The sequence below is a fragment of the Loxodonta africana genome, chromosome 15 (assembly GCF_030014295.1).
Source record: "Loxodonta africana isolate mLoxAfr1 chromosome 15, mLoxAfr1.hap2, whole genome shotgun sequence".
Classification (NCBI taxonomy): domain Eukaryota; kingdom Metazoa; phylum Chordata; class Mammalia; order Proboscidea; family Elephantidae; genus Loxodonta; species Loxodonta africana.
The window spans coordinates 15537731-15558645 of NC_087356.1; the positions used below are offsets into that span (position 1 = coordinate 15537731).

A 20915-nucleotide genomic window follows, 5' to 3' on the forward strand; every position below is an offset into this window, starting at 1 on the left:
AGGAGCAGATCGCCAGGCCTTTTCTCCCACAGAGCCACTTGCGGGTTCGAACCACCCACCTTTCAGTTAGCAGCCAAGTGCTTCAGCCATTGCACCATCAGGCCTCCTCAGCACTAAATTAAAAACGAAACCTTCTGCCATGAAGTCTAACTCATAGCGACCCTATAGGACAGAGCAGAATTGCCCCCTGGTGTTTCCAAGGCTGTAATCTTTGCAGAAACAGACTGCCAGATCTTTCCCCCTTGAAGCAGCTCGTGGATTTGAACCGCTGACCTTTTGGTTAGCAGCCAAGTGCTTACCCACTGCGGCACCACGGCTCTCCTTATCACTAGACCCTGTTAACTTTGAGGCATGAAGTGGCTTGTTAACTGAGACTTGTTGCTTTTTTTTTTTACCTTTCTGGGAGAAAAAAAAGCAAAGCGTGAGCTTAGAGAAGGGCCCTTCCTCCTGCATTGGGCCTTCTTCTTGACCCGAAATGCTTGGGTTTTGAAGGAACTTGGGTGCCTGTACTATAGCCCCTCAGTGCTCTGCCCCTGCTTGTGCCACATGAGGGAGGTGAGTTAGGGCTAGGAGACCTTTACCCCATCGCCCCCATTCTCCTTGCTTTGCAGTCAGTCACCCTCTGGTTGAGTCCAGCCTGATAAGCACTTCAGTTATCCATCATCTCCCTGTATGTCAGGAAACCCTGGTGGTGTAGTGGTTAAGTGCTACGGCTGCTAACCAAACGATTGGCAGTTCGAATCCACCAGCAGCTCCTTAGAAACCCTGTGGGGCAGTTCTGCTCTGTCCTATAGGGTCACTATGAGTCGGAACAGACTCGACGGCAGTGGGTTTGGTTTGGTTTTTGGTACCTGCATGAATGCAGGCATCTGCCAGCTGCTCCTGACAGACAAGGATGGAAAGCCTGTGCCACCAGGATCTCTTCACCTTGTTGAAGTCTACTTTGGGTTGTGGTTTCCAGAAACACATTAGGTCTGAGACCAGGATGGCCTGTTAGCAGCAAATGACAACGATAATGTGGGCGTGCAACTATTTTCAGGTCTTGGGTGGAGGAGGGTTTCTCTGCTGGCTGTGTTAAATCCCAGCTGCAGTCAGATTTAAATTGGACCCCAAGGGCTTGGGGTTCTGTTATGAAACACACGGGGCCCTGCTGGTGCACACATCCTCTCTTTTTGGTTTGGTTTCTTTTTAAGGAGCTTTAGTTTCAGAGAAAACATAAGGATGGAAAATCGGGCAGGTTCTTTGGAGCAGAGAGCTCTAGCAGCCTGGATTTTCCCCCCTCCTCGAACAAATTCTGATGTCTTGATTGCCTTAGGCTGTGTGGGGTTTTACTGGAATCCTTGCAGACAACTGCTAAATGGAGTGTGCGTTGTTATGACTTGGCTCTGTTTAACACCACTGTTTTCCTAAGTGGGTTCAAATTCATGCAAGGAAATGAACTTCATTTGTTCTAAAATGAGCTGTCTTAAATCTGCTGTGCCAATGTGGCTCCTGTTGACAGTACTCCTGCTCAAATAAATGTGGTTAAATATCAGAAAAAAATGTTAACCGCCTGGCTCATCAAGTTTTCCGGGATTTCCAGCCTCCGTTATCAGCAGCACACCATCTCTGTTAACACTGCAGGTGGACAGACTGCCCCCTTCTCCATGTGTACAGGGTAGGAGGTCAGGGCTAGCAGTGTCGAGCCCCATCTTCTTGTTAGGCTGGGCTGGGTGTTTCCCATGCCCTCCTTTGATCCTGTTCACTCTGTTCCAGACCTGCGGCTCCCCCGCCCCCACCCCCGTGGTTTCTCAAACATGTCAAGCCTACCCCGGCCTCTGCCTTTTGCATTTGCATTCCCTCTGTCTGGAATGCTCCTCCTCAGGATATACCCAGACCGCTGCCTCCCTCCTGCATTCAGACTTCTGCCCCAATGTCATTTCCTCAGAGGCCTCCTCCCTCTAAAACAGCGGCACCCCACCCTTTTCTATCCCCGTACCCTCTTTGTCCTTTCTAGTACTCTGCGCTACTTGGCATGGTATCGTGTATTTAACTGAGAGCTCACCTCCATTCCCCGGCTTGGTCCATTTCATTCATTGCTGTATCCCCAGCGCTTAGGACAGGGCCCAGCACGTTATCCATGCTCGGGAAATCTCAGTGCACTGCATGTATTCCACCTCAGGCTGCAGGGCCCCATCCCTACCTAGAGGAGAAGGGGAGACACTTTATCTGTAGCATCGTAGTGGAGCTGTGCTGGTCCTCCCTTACTGATCCACCCTCCTTTAGCCTCTTTGTTTCCCTTAATCCGGGGCTATTCTCTTGCCTGTTACCTGGCCACAAATCTTCTCTTGTATGGTCCCTAGGGGGTTTTTCCTGGCAGGGCTTTCTGAGTTCTCTTTCCAGTCCCCATCTCCCTGCCCAGCATAACCAAAAACCAGTTGAATGAACTTCAACTCATGCTCCATAGGATTTTAAATGGCTCCTTTTTCTGAAATAGATCACCAGGCCTTTCTTCCAAGGTGCCTCTGGGTGGGCCCAAACCTCTAACCTTTCAGTTTGCAGGCAAGTGCATTCCCCTTTGCACCACCCGGGGACTGCCTACCAGCTTACCCCCTTTTTATTGTCAGGGAGTAAACTTGTCCTTTTCTGCTGTTTTTGAAGGAGTAAGGGACGTTCTTGTCTGCCTCCCCTAAACTCCGGATCGCCTTATGAGTGTTTGAGATTTCTTTCCTAAGAAGTCCAGGAGAGATCATTCACTCTCTGTAACCCCAAGGTTTGGAAGACTGATGGCTTTAGAGAGAAAGCCAAGGTGTTTCTCCTACTCCTTTCTCCAGCATGTTTCCAGGCTGTTGATCCTTGGACTTTCCCCAGCAATATTAAAGGAAGAGTATTATCTCTCCATCACTTGCCCGAATTGTCAGAGTGAAAACCGGGTAAGTGGTGAAGCCTTAGGAAATAGGATACGTGCCCAACGTAAGCAGCAACAAAAGGCTTTCCCCCTTAGCGGTGCAGGTTTAGCACTGAGCCTTTGTGTGATCCTGTAGAGGTCAAATCCTCTGATGGTCCTCTCAGAAATCGTGGACTTTCCTACCTTCCTGCTGTTTTGTTTTGCTTTCTAACATCTCACTCTGGAGTCTGGTGAGTCATCCTGATGTTATCTGTCTGGAGGGTTCATCTGCTGACTTGTCGTTCAGTCCCTAACAAAAGCCACTTTTGTTTTGACAGATGAAACCTGGAAGGGAGTGAGGTGGCTTCACCGCAGGGCATCCTGAGGGTCAAGTGTCACAGGACAAGCACTGGGGCAGACACCTTATGTCTGTCATTGTGAAATTTACAACCCTCCTTCCCACCCCCCACTCCATGCCCATCTTTCTGTGAGGTGGTTTGGGTACATGAATGAAGCTGATCACCTCAAAGCACAGTGGATCCATGTTATTTTCTGTTATAATCATAACTTAGGGATGCCAGTCATGTCAATCCAGAGCAAACCAACCTGTGGTTCATCTGTATTTCTTTTTCAGGTAGTAGAAGCAGAGAACGAATTCTTCCATCCTGAGAACTGGCTTCGTAAGAAGTGTCCCTATCCTCAACAAGCCCATAGTTGGGGAATGCAGGGTTCCAGCAGCAGACAGATGGCAATCTTAGCTAGCAGTGAAGAACCTACTTAGAGAGGTGTGGGCAGAGTCAAGGCAAGCCACGGGTATAAGAAATTTGGAAGTGCCCAGGGGTTAGCAGAGACTTGATGGACAAGGGGCGGAAGTGATGCTAAGGAGGCTGGTGAGAGCAAGAGGCAGAGGAGAGGGCCTGCTTGACATGCGCTCAATGAAAGAAGGATGCTGCCACTCTCAGGGTGCACAGAAGCAGAGAGGTAGCAAAAAACCTGTTGCTGTCAAGTCGATTCTGACTCATAGGAACCCTATAGGAAAGAGTAGAACTGCCCCATAGAGTTTCCAAGGAATGCCTGGTGGATTCGAACTGCCCATTCTTTGGTTAGCAGCCATAGCACTTAACCACTACGCCACTAGGGTTTCCAGAGACATAGCAGGAGAATGAATACCCTGACTTCTCTTCCTTCTACCTTCCAACTCCTTCCAGTGCCTCCAAGCCCACAGAAGCCACAGAACAAGGGAGCCTGGGTGATGCAGTTCATAGAAGTCTGCTTCCTGAGGAGCAGAGCCAGGCAGAGAAGGGTAGACCATGGATCGGTGGTGGGAGCAGATGGAGTATAAGCAGTGCAGGGAGATGAGAGGGCACACAAATAATGGCAATACAATCATGTGAAAGGTGACAGAAGAGGCCTCAACAGAGGATTTCTAGAGTTCCCTGGAGGAGGAGATGTTTCTGGCTGGGATGATAAGAACAGATTCAGGAGGGTGTCTTATGGAAGAAAGTGGTTGCTGGCATTGGGGCCCACATCCTTGCAGGGAGGGAGCATTTCCAAGACTCACCCAACCACCTTTGTGAAGAAGAAGGAATGGTGCTTCACTCTAGCCCGGTTGGTTTACTCCAGGTTGCTTGAGAGTATCTGAAAATCTCAGCACCTTCCTCTCCTTGGTGTCTTTGCCTGAATTTGCAGGCAGCCCCCACCTGTCCTTGCCTCTCATTTCTTCTCCTCCATGGCCCTGCACGGCCCCTTTGGTGAAAACCACCTTTCCCTCACTACCGATCTCCATTTATCCATCTACCTATCCACCCATGAGGAAACCCTGGTGGCCTAGTGGTTAAGGGTACAGCTGCTAACCAAAAGGTCAGCAGTTCAAATCCACCAGGCGCTCCTTGAAAACCCTATGGGGCAGTTCTACTCTGTCCTAAAGGGTTGCTATCCACCCATGCACCCACCCATCCATCCGTCCATTTTGTGTCCAGCATAGCTTTGGAGACAGTCAGACTTGGACTGAAAACCTAACTACATGACCTGAGAAAGTAAATTAATCTTGTAGGCCCAGTTTGCTCAATAACATTTCATTGGAGACCATACTTAGTTTGCAGGACTTTCTGAGGCTTATAATTTTTACTTACCAAGCATTTACCATGTGTCAGATACTATTCTCAATACTTAACACAATGAGCTCATTCTGTCCTCATAACAGCTCGGCAAGGAATGTATCTGTTATTACCCCCATTTCGTAGAAGAGGAGATTGAGGCAAAGGATGGGCTCGGTAACTTGTCTGAGGTCTTGCTGCTGGTAAGTGGTAGAGCTTGGAGTTTGACTGTGGAGTCGATGCTCAGAAAGGAGATGCTCTGCGGTGTCTCCAGCCTGGTAGTGTGTAGCAGGGGCTCATTAAGTGTCCGTCCTCTTTCCTGGTAGTTCTTACTGCCTGTACCCTGGATTTGGCATCTACCATTCCCTGCCTTATACGGGTATCTTTTCATGTGTGCACGTCTTATTTTCCCAACTAGATCTCAAGCTTGAAGCCAAGAGCCCCATCTCATTCTTTTTTTTTCCTATTCCTAACAAAGAGAAACACACCATCTCTTCATCATGTATTCATTCATGCATTTATTGGTGCATTCAAACAGGTTTAACGATCACCTGTTATATGCCGGGTTCTATGCTAGACGTAACCTCCTGGAGCCTACGTTCTAGCGGAGGAGACATATTAAACACATAACTATACAAACACTTCAGTTGAGAAGAGTGTTTTAAAATGTATGCAGAGCAGTAAGCTCGTTCGCAGAGCTCTTGAGTACAGAGAAGACGTTTGGTAGTCACTTGCTGTGTGATTTAAGCGTTTCATCTATGTGATCTGGAGATGTCTGCAAGGTAACTAGAGTCAGTGCTGGTGGCGAGGGGACAGTCATGTTACAGAGTGGAGATGAATTGATTGTTTATAAATGCTTCTTTGGATCTGGAGCCTCCTTCCTTTAGAAATCCAACGCATTTCTCATAGCAACCCTGTAGGACAGAGGAGAACGGCCCCATAGGGTCTCCAAGGCTGTAAATCTTCACGGAAGCACACTGCCACATCTTTCTCCCATGGAGCAGCTGGTGGGTTCCAACCGCCGACCTTTCGGTTGGCAGCTGAGCGCTTTAACCACTGCACCAGCAGGGCTCCTTTTGTTTGTACCAGAAGACAGAAAAAGGGGAAAAAGCTCTGCTACTTTGGTCTACATGCATTGGATTCTTGGCTTCCGTGGGAATCGAGATTAATGATTTGCTTGTTCCCTTTCACAACTCCTCCAAGGGCTCCAGGGTTTCTCCTCTCTGTGAGAGGGGCTCTTTCTCTTGGGTATGTTGTACCTGCTTCTTTGTCTTAAAACAGTTGCTGGCAAATCAATTCTGACTCATGGTGACCCCGTGTGTGTCAGAGTAGAACTGCTCCATAGAGTTTTCAATGGCTGGTTTTTCGGAAGTAGATCCTCAGGCCTTTCTTCTGAGGCATCTCTGAGTGGACTCGAACCACCAAAGTTTTGATTAGCAGTTGAAGGCATTAACCGTTTGCACTACCCAGAAATTCCAAATGTGGGTTAAATATACTTTTCTACTTTGAGACTCGATCAGCTAGCAAACCAAACAAAAGATCTTGTTGAATAACCTTGAAAATTCCTGCTGAACCAGCTCCACATCTCCCCACCCCCATTCCTCTCTCCGGACTTGACAGCAGCCCGCCAGGCGTGCATCCTGACGGACTTACCTGCGATGCTGATTGTCAGAGAAACAAAGCCCCGGGCTTCCTGGCTGGCTCCGGTCTCAAGAGGTGCACTGCTGAGTACAATTTTGCCAAGTGAAGCCAACTGAGAAATTACCTTTTTTTAGGCTTCCAACAAGGTCTCAAATCCAGTAAAGATCCTATTTTTCATTATTAGGAAATTACAAAAAAAAAAAAAAAGCTGAAGGGCTATTGATTTGTGGTTTTTTCTTTCTAAGGTCAAGGAAACCTTTCAGAGGAAAGCCACACAAGGCAGAATGCTGACCTGTCGTCGGCATGGGTGACCATTGCTCGTAGCCGTTGTTGATGCTTTATCAGGGTGTATCGGAAAAAATTGCTTTGACAGCTACCTAGGAAGGGAAATGTTACGACATTTGCCTCATAGTTGGATGGAGAAGTGAAGGCACCAAAATGCTGTCAAGGTCTAAGAAAGGAAAGAAAATTGACACACGATTTCTCAACTCCAGCCTGTTCCTCTAGCCCAACCTGTTCCTCTAGCCGTGAAGCGTAAATTTTCAAGGGTCAGAGTGAATTAAAAAAAAAAAAAACTGTTGCTGTCAGTTCCACCACATGGTGACCCCATGTGTGCAGAGTAGAACTGTGCTCCATAGGGTTTTCAAGATGTGACCTTTTGGAAGCAGATCACTGGGCCTTTCTTCCAGGGCACCCCTGCTGGGTTTGAACCACCAGTCTTTCGGCTGGTAGTATAGTACTTAACTGTTTGCACCACCCAGGAACTTATTAAAAACAAAAAAAAACCCACTGCCTTCAAGTCAATTCCAGCTCATAGTGACCCTATATGACAGAGTAGAACTGCCTCATAGAGTTTCCAAGGAGCAGCTGGTGGACTCGAACTGCCAACCTTTTGGTTAGCAGCTGAGCTCTTAAGCTAGGTTAAATATAAACCCATTGATGCTGGGTTGATTCCAACTCATAGCAACCCTATAAAAAAAAAAAAAAATTTTTTTTTTTTTTTTTACCCTATAAGAACCTCTAAATGTTAAAATAAGAGCCCTGATGGTGCCATGGTTGGTTAAGCACTTGGCTGCTAACCCACCAGCTGCTTCGTGGTAGAAAAGACCTGGCAATCTGTTCCAATAAAGATTACAGTCTAGGAAATCCTGTGGTGCAGTCCTACTCTGTCCCATAGGGTTGCTATGAGTCGGAATCAACTCCACGGCACACAAAGGCAACAAATGTTAAAAAAAAAATACAAAATATTTAGTTATTGGACTTAAGATTCCAGATTAATGGACTGCATTGGTCACTTTGTATGTTTCAAAGTTTCCTTTCTAGGACGTAGACGCTCCTAATGAGTGGCTGATATAGAAAATTATTTTTTATCTTCTTTTTCATACCAGAGAGTCCCTGATGACACAATGGTTAAAGCTGTTGGCTGCTAACCAAAAGGTCGGTGGTTTGAACCCACCAGCCGCTCCTCAGAAGAAAGATGTGGCAGTCTGCTCCTTTAAAGATTTACAGCCTTGGAGACCCTATGGGGGCACTTTTACTCTGTCCTACAGGGTCTCTACGGGTTGGAATAGACTCGACAGCACCAGGTTTTTTTGTTTGTTTGTTTTTAAATATCTGTAACAGTCCTATGCATTCATGGGACTTGTGTCGCATAGGAGAGGTCCTAGGTGAAGGCACGGGGTATGAATATACCTTTTTCATCACTATAGTTCTCAAGTAAACTAAAAATTAACTTTATGTAATCGAAGGCAGCCCCAGCGAGAGTGTCCCCCCCCCAGCCTCCCGTGGCTGTGCAGCTGTGCTGTAATTGTCTCATAAAGCTGTTAGGGTGCTAATGAAGGGCCGTCCTCCTCTGTGAGGAGGGTGTGATTGAGGCTAACGTGGCTTTTATTCCAGTTTGTGCATTTTGCTTGCCAGATGGTTGGGGTATTGATTTTTCTTTTTCCTCCAAGATATCTTTATGTAATTGCAATCAGGAGCCAATCTTTGTTTTGAGTTAGAGAATAGAGCATTTCTCAAATTGGTCTTTATATGGGTAGGAGTGAAAATGAGGAATTCAGATGGTTTGCCAAATGTGCTCGAGGTGGGCTCTCTGTCCAGCTTATAGCGGTGCTTCTTTTTAAGAAATAAGATGTGGGATTGTGACAATGTCAGTCCTACCCAAAGCAATCTACAGATACAATGCAATCCTGATCCAGGTACCAACAGCATTCTTTAACGAGATGAAGAAACTAATCACTAACTTTATTTGGAAAAGAAAGAGGCCCTGGGTAAGCAAAGCATTATTGAAGAAAAAGAAAAAAGTAGGAGGCCTCACACTACCTGATCTCAGAACCTACTATCCAGTCTCAGTAGTCAAAACAGCCCAGTACTGGTGAAACAACAGACACATGGACCAATGGAACAAAATGCAGAACCCGGGTGTAAATCCATCCACCTATGGTCAGCTGGTTTTGACAAAGGACCAAAGGCCATTAAATGGGGAAAAGATAGTCTTTTTAACAAATGGTGCTGGCAAAACTGGATGTCCAGCTGTAAAAAAATGAAACAGGACCCATACCTCGCACTACACAAAAACTAACTCAGAATGAATAAAAATCTATATAAAACCGGAAACAGTAAAGATCATGGAAGAAAAAATAGGGACAATGCTATGGGCACTAATACATGGCATAAATACAATATAAACCATAACTAACAATGCACAAACATCAGAAGATAAACTAGGTTATTGGGAACACCTGAAAATTAAACACGCTCATCAAAAGACTGCACCAAAAAAATAAAAAGAGAACCTACAGACTGGGGAAAAATTTGGTTAAGACATATCCTATGAGGGTCTCATCTCTAAAATCCATAGAATATTTCACCTCAACAACAACAAAAAGATGAATAATCTGATTTAAAAATGGGCAAAGAATATGAACAGATACTTCACCAAAAAGGACATCATGTGGCTAACAGACACATGAGGAAATGCTTGTAATCATTAGCCATTAGAGAAAAGCAAATCAAAACTACAGTGAGATACCATCTCACCCCAACATTACTGGCACTAATAAAAAAAAAAAAAAGAAAATAACAAATGTTGGAGAGGTTACAGGGAGATTGGAACTCTTGTGCAATGCTACTGGAAATATAAAATATTACAACCATAATGGAAAACGATATGGTGTCTCCTTTAAAAGCTAAGAATAGAGATACCATACAATCCAGCAATCCCACTCCTAGAAACCTATATCCTAGAGAAATAAGAGTTGTCACACGAATAAACATATGCACGCCCATGTTCACTGCAGCATTATTCACAATAGCAAAAAGATGGGAACAACCTAAGTGCCCATCAACTGATGAACGAACAAATTTAAGTACATACATGTAATGAAATATTATGCAACAATAAAGAACAATGATGAATCCTTGAAACATCTCACAACATGAATGAATCTGGACGGCATTATGCTGAGTGAAATAAGTCAGTTATAAAAGGGGACATATTGTATGAGACCACTGTCTTAGACTGGGTTCTCTAAAAAAAAAATTTTTTTTTTTTCTCTAGAGAAGCGAAATCAGTAAAGCGTATAAATATAAACAGAAACAGAGGTTTATATCAAGGAAATGGCTCACACAGTTGTAGAGACTGGAACATCCCAAGTCACCTGGTCAGGATAGAGGCTTCTCCTGATGCACGCTTCCACAGGGGCTGGTGAACCCAACATCAGCAGGTTGGAGAGCAGGGTTCTTGCTCACAGGCTCTGAAGATCAATGAATCCCAAAGATCCGCAGGCAAGACTGCAGGTAAGCTGCTAGCTCAAGTCCCAAGAACCGGAGGTCAGATGAACAGGAGCCAGCTGCAGGATCCAGAACGAGCAACAGCCCCCAAGCCTTGCCAGAATATTCAATGCAGGCCACATGCCCAAGGAAACTCCCTTTCGACTGGCTACTCACAGCAGATGCCATCATGGAGGTGATCACGTAATCTCAAATCTAATCATGAAAGTGATCACAGCAACATACGACTATCAAACTACTGAGAATCATGGCCCAGCCAAGTTGACACACAACCTTAACCATCACAACCACTATTATAAAAACTCAAGAAAAGCTTTACACACAGAGAAAAACATCATTTGATGGTTACAGGGGAGGAGGAGGAGAAATCACTACCTAGATAGTAGACAAGTGCCAACTCTGGTGAAGGGAAACACACAATATAGGGGAAGTGAGCACAACTTGACCAAGGCAAAGTCATAGAAGCTTCCTAGACACATCCATACACTCTGAGGGACAGAGTTACTGGGGCTGAGGCCTGGAGAGCATGGTCTTGGAAGTCATCTAGGTTAATTGGCATAACATAGTTCATAAAGAAAATGTTCTACATCCTACTTTGGTGAGTAGCGTCTGGGGTCTTAAAAACTTGTATTCAACCATCTGATATACATTTATTGGTCCCGTCTCTTTTGGAGCAAAGAAGAATGAAGAAAACCAAAGACACCAAGAAGATATTAGTCCAAAGAACTAATGGACTACATGAACAACAGCCTCCACCAGCCTGAGCCCAGAAGAATTAGATGGTGCCTAGCTACCACCACCTACCGCTGTCCTACCGCTGTCACAGGGATTACAATAGAGGGCCCTGGATAAAGCAGAAGAAAAATGTAGAACAAGATTCAAATTCATAAAAAAAAAAAAGATCTGACTTACTGGTCTGACAGAGACTGGAGTAATCTCTGAGACTATGGCCCCTGGACACCCTGCTAACTCAGAACAAAAGCCACTCCTGAATTCCACCTTTTAGCCAAAGATTAGACAGGCCTATAAAACAAATAGTAACACACATGAGGAATGTGTTTCTTAGATCGATCGAGTACACAAGATCAAATGGGCAACACCTGCCCGAAAGCAAAAAGGAGAAGGCAGGAAGGGGCAGGAAAATTGGACGAATGAACCTGGAACAGAAAGGGGGAGAGTGCTGACACATTGCAGGGATTGCAACTAATGTCGCAAAACAATTTGTGTGTAAATCTTTGAATGAGAAACTAATTTATGCTGTAAACTTTCACCTAAAACGCAATAAAAGTAAAAAAAGAAAAAGATGTTAGAAAAATTACTAACATAAATTAGGAGCCCTGGTGGCACAAATAGTTAAGCGCTCCTCTGCTAACCGAAAGGTCGTTGGTTCTAACCCATCCAGTGGCTTGGAGCTATGTACTCATGTAAAGATTGCAGCTTAGGAAACCCTATGGGGCAGTTCTGCTCTGTCCCATGGGGTCGCTATGAGTCGAAAATGACTTGATGGCACCTAATGAAAGTGGACACTTAGCAATGTCGTCTCAGTTGCTATTCATGAAAGCATTATTTCTCAGAGTTTCCAAAATGCATACGTACTTACCTGTCTTTACCTTATACCCAGTTTCCTGATCAACAACTGAATCTAGTAAAAAAAAAAAACAACACAAAAAAAACAGGCTTGCATTAGACTCAGATCATTTTAACAAGAAGGGCACATAGATCTCCTTAAGCCTTCTGAACTAGCCAGTTGCCTCCTTGAGCGCTTTCCTGCCTCAGAGCTGTTCCCCTACCCGGGAGTCCTCCCTTCTTCCCTCTTTTCTCATAGAGGATTCCGTGTTCTTAAGATCTCACCTTCATGTGCCACTTTCTCCAGGAGGCACCCACTGACAAGCCTGAATAGGTTGACTAAACCAAAAACCAAACCCAATGCCATCATGTCAGTTCTGACTAATGGCGACCCCATGTATTTCAGAGTAGAACTGGGCTCCATAGGTTCTCAATGGCTGTGATCTTTCAGAAGTAGATTGCCAGGCCTTTCTTCCAAGGTGTCTCTGGGTGGGTTTGAACTGCCAAGCTTTCAGTTAGTAGCTGTGCACGTCACTGTTTGCTCCACCCAGGGACTCGGAGCAGGTTGACTACTGCCTTTTTTTTTTTGCCTCTATTAGCCTATCCAGTTTATTTCCTTCATTACACTTTCCCTATGTGGTATTTATGATTTGCTTTGTTACTTTTTTTGTTGCTATCCCAGCTAAGTAGAACTTAAACTTTATGACAACAGAGATCATGTTTTGTCATGTTCACCATTCTGTTACTGTTCCAAATGACACCTGAAATACAATGAGAACACAATAAACATTTGTTTAAGGAATTAGTTAGTGGATGAATAAATATTTGTTTAATGGATAAACTAATGAAAACTAAGTAAGTAATCTGGAAGATAAAGAAACATTCCAGAAAGTAGACTAAAACAAGAAAGAGTTGAAAATATTGGATAAAGCCAGTAGAAATAATGGATTAATCCACGAAGCCCAATTTACCCAATAAAAGTTCCTGAAGAAAATGGTAGAACATTAGAGAGAAAGGAAAATTCCCCAAGCATGGGAAGGTATGACTTGTTTTAAGCAGTGCACAAGTGCTGAGGAGGATAAATGGGAAAGAAAAAAAAAAAAAAAAAGCCCCTTCATGTAGAAATATTCTGATAAAATGTTAGAACTCAAAGTATAAAGAAAAGAAGCTAACGGCTTCCAGAGAGGGGACCAGAGTAGCTCAGCTTACTTACAAAGGAATGCGAGAATCTGATTGTCTTCCAGCTTCCCCGTGGCAAGGAGAAAATAGGCAAAATAGTCAAGTAGTTGAGGGAAAATGATGATGGATTTTGTATAGGCAGACTCAACATTCAAATATTACGGTTAGGACTTCTGCTTCTGACCATGGTGGAAGAACAGGAACTGGACTTACTCTTCCATCATAAACAACTGAAAAACTGGACAAAGTGCATGAATAAACTATGTTCACACATGGGACAGCTGGCAGCATGGTTCTGTGATCCCTGAGAGAAGGGAAACAAGGAAGGGGAGTCCTACAGTTGTTCCTGTCCCAGCTGGGAGGCATATTCATGACCACAGAACTGGAGTATCTCAAGCAGATTCTGGCAGATTAGTCAGGCAGACAGAGGCTGGGGTTCAGGGAGCCTGAAGGAGCAGGAAATTGTGGGTCAGGCTTCTGGAAAGGTGGGAAGTTCACCAAGGCCCAGGAATCTTTGCAGAGGCACAGGTGTAGCATGACGGTCCAAAGGGTCATATGATGCACCTTCCATGGAGCTGTGAACTCTTCATAGAGCTCACATGGTCCTGCGAATCATTTGGACGCCCACTGGCCAGCCAGAGTGCAGAGCCCTTGCTACCACTCAGGCCATTCAGTACAGACTTCAGGAGGGCATCTTTGTAGTAGGAATGAGTAGGAATGAACTGTCCCAAGAGTAATGGCTACTGGTAGCCTCCCTTAACAAAGCTTAAAACACGAATTGAAACAATCACTCTGAACCAAGAGAACCATAACTGCTTATGAGAACAAAGGCCAACAGTTTTGTCCTTTAATGCTAACAAAATCTAGACACTCAACCACATAAAACCGACAATCAAAAATGACTGACATGCCAAGAAGCAGGAACATGTGGCCCATAAACTGAAGAAAAATCAGTTGAATGGAAAGAGACCTAGAGATGATGGAATTAGTAGTTGAGGACATTAAAATAGCTTTTGTAACTACATTTAAGAATTTAAAGAAAAACTTCAACTGAGACAGTTGGTCCCCTGATCTGCAGGCAGGAATCAGTGAATAAGTAAAATCTGAAACTGGGAGGACTCTTATACTTCCAAGAGACATATAGCCAGGGTGAGCACACAGGCTGTAATGTCAGTTTCTTGGTTTAAATCTTGGCTCTGCAACTTATTAGTTGTAAGTTTACTTAACTGGTCTAGGCCTCAGTTTTCCCTGTAAAATGGAATTAAGCATAGTACCTACTTTATGACTGTTGCAGAATTAAATGAGTGAATCATATAAAGCACTTGGAATAGTGTCTGGCTCATAGGAAGTGAGTGTACTAAGTTAAGTAAATGCTTGTCGTCATTACAGTGACTGGTAGTGGTTGAGGCATCATTCTAAGAGAGTGTTGTAAATCACATAAGTCACCCCAAACTTGTGCTCAGCCAAGGTTGTTTCACACTGAATATAGCATTAACTCATCTGCTGGAAGAGAAACTTTCTCTTTCCCTTCCCAAATGTTTTCTAATTGTTAATCAATGCATCCATTACTGTTTTATAGACATGGAGCTTCCAGGAAGTTAATGACCAAGATGGCATCAGAATTCACGACTCTTTGCTCTTAGCCTTGTTCAGAGACCTGCCGTCCTAGACCCAAGAGAATGCCTTAAAAGAGATTGTGGTCAAGGTCTACCTCCTTGGTCCTTGCATCTCATCTCCTTGTCTTGATCACTGTCCCCTTTTCACTTCTCTCTTCAGCATCTTCGAGTGCCAAGGTCTCCCCATAGTGAATGGACAGTGTGATCCTTATGCCACTGTGACATTAGCAGGACCATACAGGCAAGTAGCATTCATGAGATACCCGTCCCCGCTGGGTTTCGTTTGTGGTCCTAGTAGGGCTGGGTAGTGGACAATGAGCACAGTTCTGAAGTAACGATAATAACACCTCATTCAGAAGAATGCAGGAAGCACTTTGAGGTAGAATGTATAATGTTGACTTCCCTTTGTTTCTTTTATTTCTCTCAATTTGCTTTGTAAAAAAAGAAATCCTTTATGTTCTTCACGTTGAGTATTTTTAGCCCAATTTGCATACCATCTGGAGTTGGAGACAAACAGAAATATTTATAAGATAAATAAAGGCAGTAAGTTACTTGTGCATTTAATAGCTGTCTTAAGACCAAGAGGTTTGGGATCAACCGTGTTATTTTTAATCTTAATCCTTCCTCTCTTAATTACAGATCGGAAGCAAAGAAGACAAAAGTGAAAAAGAAGACCAACAACCCCCAGTTTGATGAAGTGTTTTATTTTGAGGTTGGTATTTTAATGGGATGGATGTTCAGCTGAAACTCTATACCCGAGATACTTTGGTATCTAGATCTGAACTATCTCAATTACTTCCTTTTGAAAATTCTTTTCAAGTACCAGCACAGGAGATGTCGGGGACCATGCTGGCCAGCCTCTCCCTAGCCCTGCAGCGTGTTGGTTCCCAGGAACTTTCTCTGCTCTTGCTAGAGAGAAAGGCTGTTTTGTTTGCTCCCTGTACTGGCCCGATTTTGAGTTAAATGCTGACAAATGAATACTTGCCAAACTATGGGGACTTTGGGGGTTTTCGTTTGTTTGTGTTCAGCTGATCCACACAGCCTTCCCTGAGCAGTGGTGGGAAGATTGTGTCACCGGAAATAGCGATGGTTTTTGATGCAAAAGGGGAAATCCATTCAGACTCAAAAATTCTTCTGTCTGCCTCTCAGAATGTGAAACACCAAGATTAATAAGAAGGAAGATGTGACAGCTGAAGACTTTGTAGAACAGAAAAACAAATAAATACAGCTAGTTTAATTTTTAAGGAGTCCCTGGGTGATGGAAACAGTTAACACTCTTAGCTGCTAACTGAAAGGTTGGTGGTTTGAGTCCACCCAGGGGCACCTTGGAAGAAAGGCCTGGAGAGCTACTTCCAAAAATCAACCATTGAAAACCCTATGAAACACACTTCTACTCTGACACACATGGGGTCCCGTGAGTCGCAATCAGCTCCACGACAACTGGACTGGAATTTTAAGAAGGCACACATACAGTATATTTAGTCAGGTGTTCATTCCATCAATAACTTTCTTGAATGTGTATCAGATCCTGGGAGACACGCATGAACAAGACCTCAATACCTGTCTTCAAGGTGTTTACTACCTAGCAGAAGAGAAAGATGTGCCAGCAAACCATTGCATCTGGGGCAATAAATGCTAAAACAGACGCATAAACAAATGGCTTTGGGAACCCAGAGAACAGACCACCAGCCCTACCTGATCTGGCTGAGCACAGCTTCTCAGAGATGCTGGCTCCTGAGTGGAGTGTAGGAACGGGGATCGAATTGCAGACAGAGGGGAATGCAAAGAAAGGACACCATTTGCCTGTATAGGGTATTGGGAAGGAAACACTGTACAGGTACAAATCAAAGTAGGGTTGAGGTAAAAACGTGGGAAGTTTTGAAAAATGAAGCTGGAGTGATAAGTTCAAACGAAGGGTTTCATGTGCAAAGAATTTGGATTTTTCCTGACAGGAGCCTGGAAGCCCACATGATTCTTTTAGGGGATGGAGGTCAGTGAGCAGCTTTGTTGGGGTAACAGGATCCAAGGGTTTGGAGGCAGAATCCAGGATGCCAAGGATAGGGAGCCATTATCAGTCACAGATGGAAGCCATGCCTGGTGGACCGCCTAGAAGTTCTCATTTTATAGCCAAAGGAAGAAAATGTTTTTTAAGAGAGTCAGGATAAGGCAGAAAGCCAGTGGTGGTTCACCTTAACCCCAAGGGCGATTTGTTGAATCTCTGAAGGCGGGGAGGAATTCTTGATCATAAAATGTAGAAAACAGTTTTTAATGTGAATTATGAATTAAAGGCAGCAATAGCCTTCCTTGTCTAAGCTGTCTGTAATAATTTAGATCACTGTTTTCCAAACTTCTATTTTTAGCACAACACACAATAAGAAATAGATTTTACATTGTGAGCCAATTCATTCGTGCATCTGTATCTATTTCTACACAATTCTTAACCCATACTATGAGTGGTACGCTGTTATTTTCTGTTTTGTATACTTGTATTTCTTTTTTTTTTCTTAAATGCTGATCTCAACCCACTAAATTAATTTCACAACCAACAGATGCATTTGAAAAACAATAGTCTGGACAGCCAATCTGTAAAACTCCTGAGAAGGCCTTCAACTTCAGTTGATTATTGCAGCGGGTTCGGGTCTGCTAGATAACTGTTTTGCCTTCAGCCTCCTTTTATGGAGCAGGCCTGCCCAAAGACCAGAGGACTTTTGAGTCAGGGCTCAGTAAACCTTGCTATTTGGAGTTTACGTCCTTTGACTGAAATGGTTCAACCCCTTGCTTAGTGGCAACAAATCCGCTCCTATCAGGCTTCTCCTTATCTCATTTCAGTCTCAGCTTGTTAGCAGTACTTCACGGTTTGTCTGAGGCTCTATGGCCTCTGACCCAATCTGAGACCAAGCCCCTGTCTGCCTTCCCCTCAGCCCTCCAGGAAAGGAGAATGTGGAAGGGAAACACTGCCCAGCGTGTTGGCAGGCAGCCTTGGACAAGAGCACAGTGAGAAAAATAGATATTTAGTTTCAATAGGAAGTAAATAGCCTCCAGGCCATCTTCTTCCAGGCCAACAGCTCCAGTTTTTTCCCATTGCCATTGAGGCAACTCAGACTCATGGTGACCCCATAGGTGTCAGAGTAGAACTGTGCATGATAGGGTTTTTAATGGCTGACTTTTCTGACGTAGATCGCCAGGACTTTGTTCAAAAGGTGCCTCTGAGTGGACTCAAACCTCTAACCTTTCAGTTAGCAGCTAAGTGGCGTTAACAATTTGCACTACCTAGGGACAACTAAAACCAAAAATCCAAACTCATTGCCATCGAGTCGATTCCAACTCATGGCAGCCCCGTGTGTTACGGAATAGAACTGAACTCCATTGGGTTTTCTTGGCTATAATCTTTATGGAAGCACATTTCCAGGCCTTTCTTCTGCGGTGCTGCTAGGTTCTAATTGCCAGCGTTCAGGGTAGTAGTCGAGTGCAAACTGTACCACCTAAAACCCCCTTACGTGTCTAAATTCTGTAAGAGCCACCTTTATCCATTCAGCAAGTGCCTTAGGTGCCTACTGTGTGCTGCTGTTAGGTTGGTAATAAAATGGAAAAGAAAATGGCCCAGCTGTCCCCTCACTGATAGGCCAGTGCGAGAGACAGATAATAAAGAGGCTAGCCCCGTGATAGCACCGTGATCCACTCTGTGCGGTACAAGAGAAGGTGTTACGGTACAGAAGAACCTTGAAGAGCTGGCAGACAGGGGAGGCTGCCTTGAGGAGGTGAGCTTTCATCAGACACCTGCAGGCTGAGGAGGAGCCAGCCTTTCCAGCATGGCTGAGGGCCTGAAGTAAGCGCTCAGCCAAGCTGAGGAAGTTAGGGGCAGTGACAGGGTGTGGTGAGCCAGGCAAGAGGGAGTCACTTAACAATTTCAAGCAGGGACGTGGCATGATTGGTGTTTTTAAAAAGATGACCGCATCCTGTGTGGAGGGGAATGGTTGGTATGGGGTGCGGCAGCAAAGCTAGTGTTGGTATGGAGCCTTGGAGAAGCCTCGCTTGCCAAAGGTGAACGTGGCTAGGGTGAGGGTGGAGCCAGAAGTGGAGGTAGAATAGATGGAACTTCTGATACAATGGAGGAGGGGCAGGAAGTGTTAAAAAAAACTCCCACTTTTCTGACTGGAGTAGCTGGTGGATGGAAGTACCATTTTAGGAGATGGGGAAGGTGGGGGAGGGGCCGATTTGGAGGAGTTAAAGAAACCAAATCAAATCCATTGCTGTAGATTCGATTCTGACTCATAGCAACCTCGTAAGACAGGATAGAACTGCCCCATAGGGTTTCCAAGGCTGTAATCTTTACAGAAGCAGGCTGTCAGGTCTTCCTCCCACAGAGAGGCCGGTGGGTTTGAACCGCTGGCCTTTCAGTTAGCAGCTGAGCGCTAAAACACTGCACCACCAGGGCTCCTTTGAGTTTAACTAGATGACTGGAGACAAGAGCGTGGAGGTCAGGAGGGAGAGAAGCGTCTGAGAGCTCTGGGACTGAGAATGCCAGGGAGCTACCACACCGGGTGATCAGCGATGGATGCAATGCTCTTGCATGGCAAAATGGAAGCTTCAGAGCGTTTCTTTGTTCCTTTCAGCCAACCTAAGCAGCGTCTTTAGTGTTTACCTCTAATTTATAAATCAGAAAATTAAAGCTCAGAGGTTAAGCACTTTAAGCAAGATCCCATAATGACTTCGTGCCAAATTCTGGATTAGAACTCTGAGCCGAGAGCTTCTAAATGAACGTTAACTCCGACCTAATCCCTTGAGCGGGGAGGGCTCAAAGGAAGAGGAACTGTGTCAGTCAGGCAAGAAGGCAGCCTGTTTGTAATCATGGGTGTAATTTAATACGTGGTTTGTGTAGTTAAAGCTAGCGCCTAGCACATAACTCATGGAGATTGCTAGGAGCACAGCTGCTGGATGCATTATTATTCCTGGGTTGCAAGCCAGGGTAAAAGCTTCCCCCGTGCTACGAGGGACCCTGTGGATTGGCAGGAACTGGGCTTCAAGTTTACCCCATCACTTGAATCTAGCTCTTCAGTTCCTTTTTATGTTTTAAGGAACTCACAATCCCTAAAATAGCAAGAGAAAAATAAGTGTTTTGATGTTTTCTTTCATTTTTCTAACCTCAACTAACTTGATATCCACCCCCGTCTCCCCTTGGTGAGCAAAATAAAACTTTAAAGTCCCCAGACGTAGCTTCTAGGGGAAGTTCAGGAGCTGTGGTTTCAGACAGTCCTGGTCAGGGACTTCAGAGTGTTTCATTTGATCTTCCTGAGTCGTGAGATTTCATGGGTGGGATGCTTGTACCCTCTGCATCATATTGATAAAAAAGAAGCCTCAGAAACGCTTGTGGCACCTGCCGGCCGGACGCAAGAAACTGATCTTAAGATTCTCTTAATGAGAGGCTGCAGCAACTTCCTCCAAGTGACTGCACTGGGGCCCAAGGTGGACTGCCTTCTTTGCCTCTTTCCTCCCTAAAGCATGCATTGCTTTGAAGCATCAGTAGCAAAAGTAAAAGGCCTTGCAAGGCCAGGAGATTGGTCAAAAGAGCAGGTTTTCAGTTGATTGAGAATTTGGACTTTGAGTGAACCACGTCTCGGTGCCATGTGCTTGCCACTCAGATGGGCACCTGATTGGGCATTCCTTGAGGTCAGGGACCATGCCTTCTCCATCATCCACCCGCAGAGCCTGGCACATAGTGGGACTCACATGCTTGGAGGGCATGTGCTGATGTGAGGCAGGTGGGGAAACTCTGCCTTAGCTTATGGCGGTGACCTCGGTCAAGTGCCTGAGCCCCCAGGAGTCCTCATATGCAGGATGAAGGGAGTGCTCTCGCTGTATGGATGCTGTGAGGATTAAATAGTCCTAAGGGGTGCCCCTGGAGCCCTGGCAGCACAGTGGTTAAGCATTCAGCTGCTAACCAAAATGTTGGCGGTTTGAATCTACCAACTGCTCCTTGGAAACCTTATGGGGCAGTTCTACTCTGCCCTGTACAGTTGCTATGAGTCTGAATCGACTCAACGGCAATGGGTTGAGGGGTCCCCTTGACACCCAGGTTCCCAAGAATCAGGGGCCTGAGGCTGCAAAGGAAACTAATTTGAGTGTGTTTCTTCTTGAGAGTTGAGCAAAGCCAATGAAAAC

General features: G+C 44.9%; 1 protein-coding gene across 6 annotated transcripts in view; it reads left to right on the forward strand.

Moving 5' to 3' along the window:
- Window positions 1-20915, forward strand: part of RASA3 (RAS p21 protein activator 3) — a 268967-nt gene that overhangs the window by 190124 nt on the left and 57928 nt on the right. For all 6 annotated transcript variants that reach the window (XM_064268615.1, XM_064268616.1, XM_010593593.3 and 3 more), the window contains 2 exons: window positions 14917-14997; window positions 15396-15468. In XM_064268615.1, the coding sequence (XP_064124685.1) occupies window positions 14917-14997; window positions 15396-15468 (154 nt within the window). The remainder of the gene's footprint in view (window positions 1-14916; window positions 14998-15395; window positions 15469-20915) is intronic.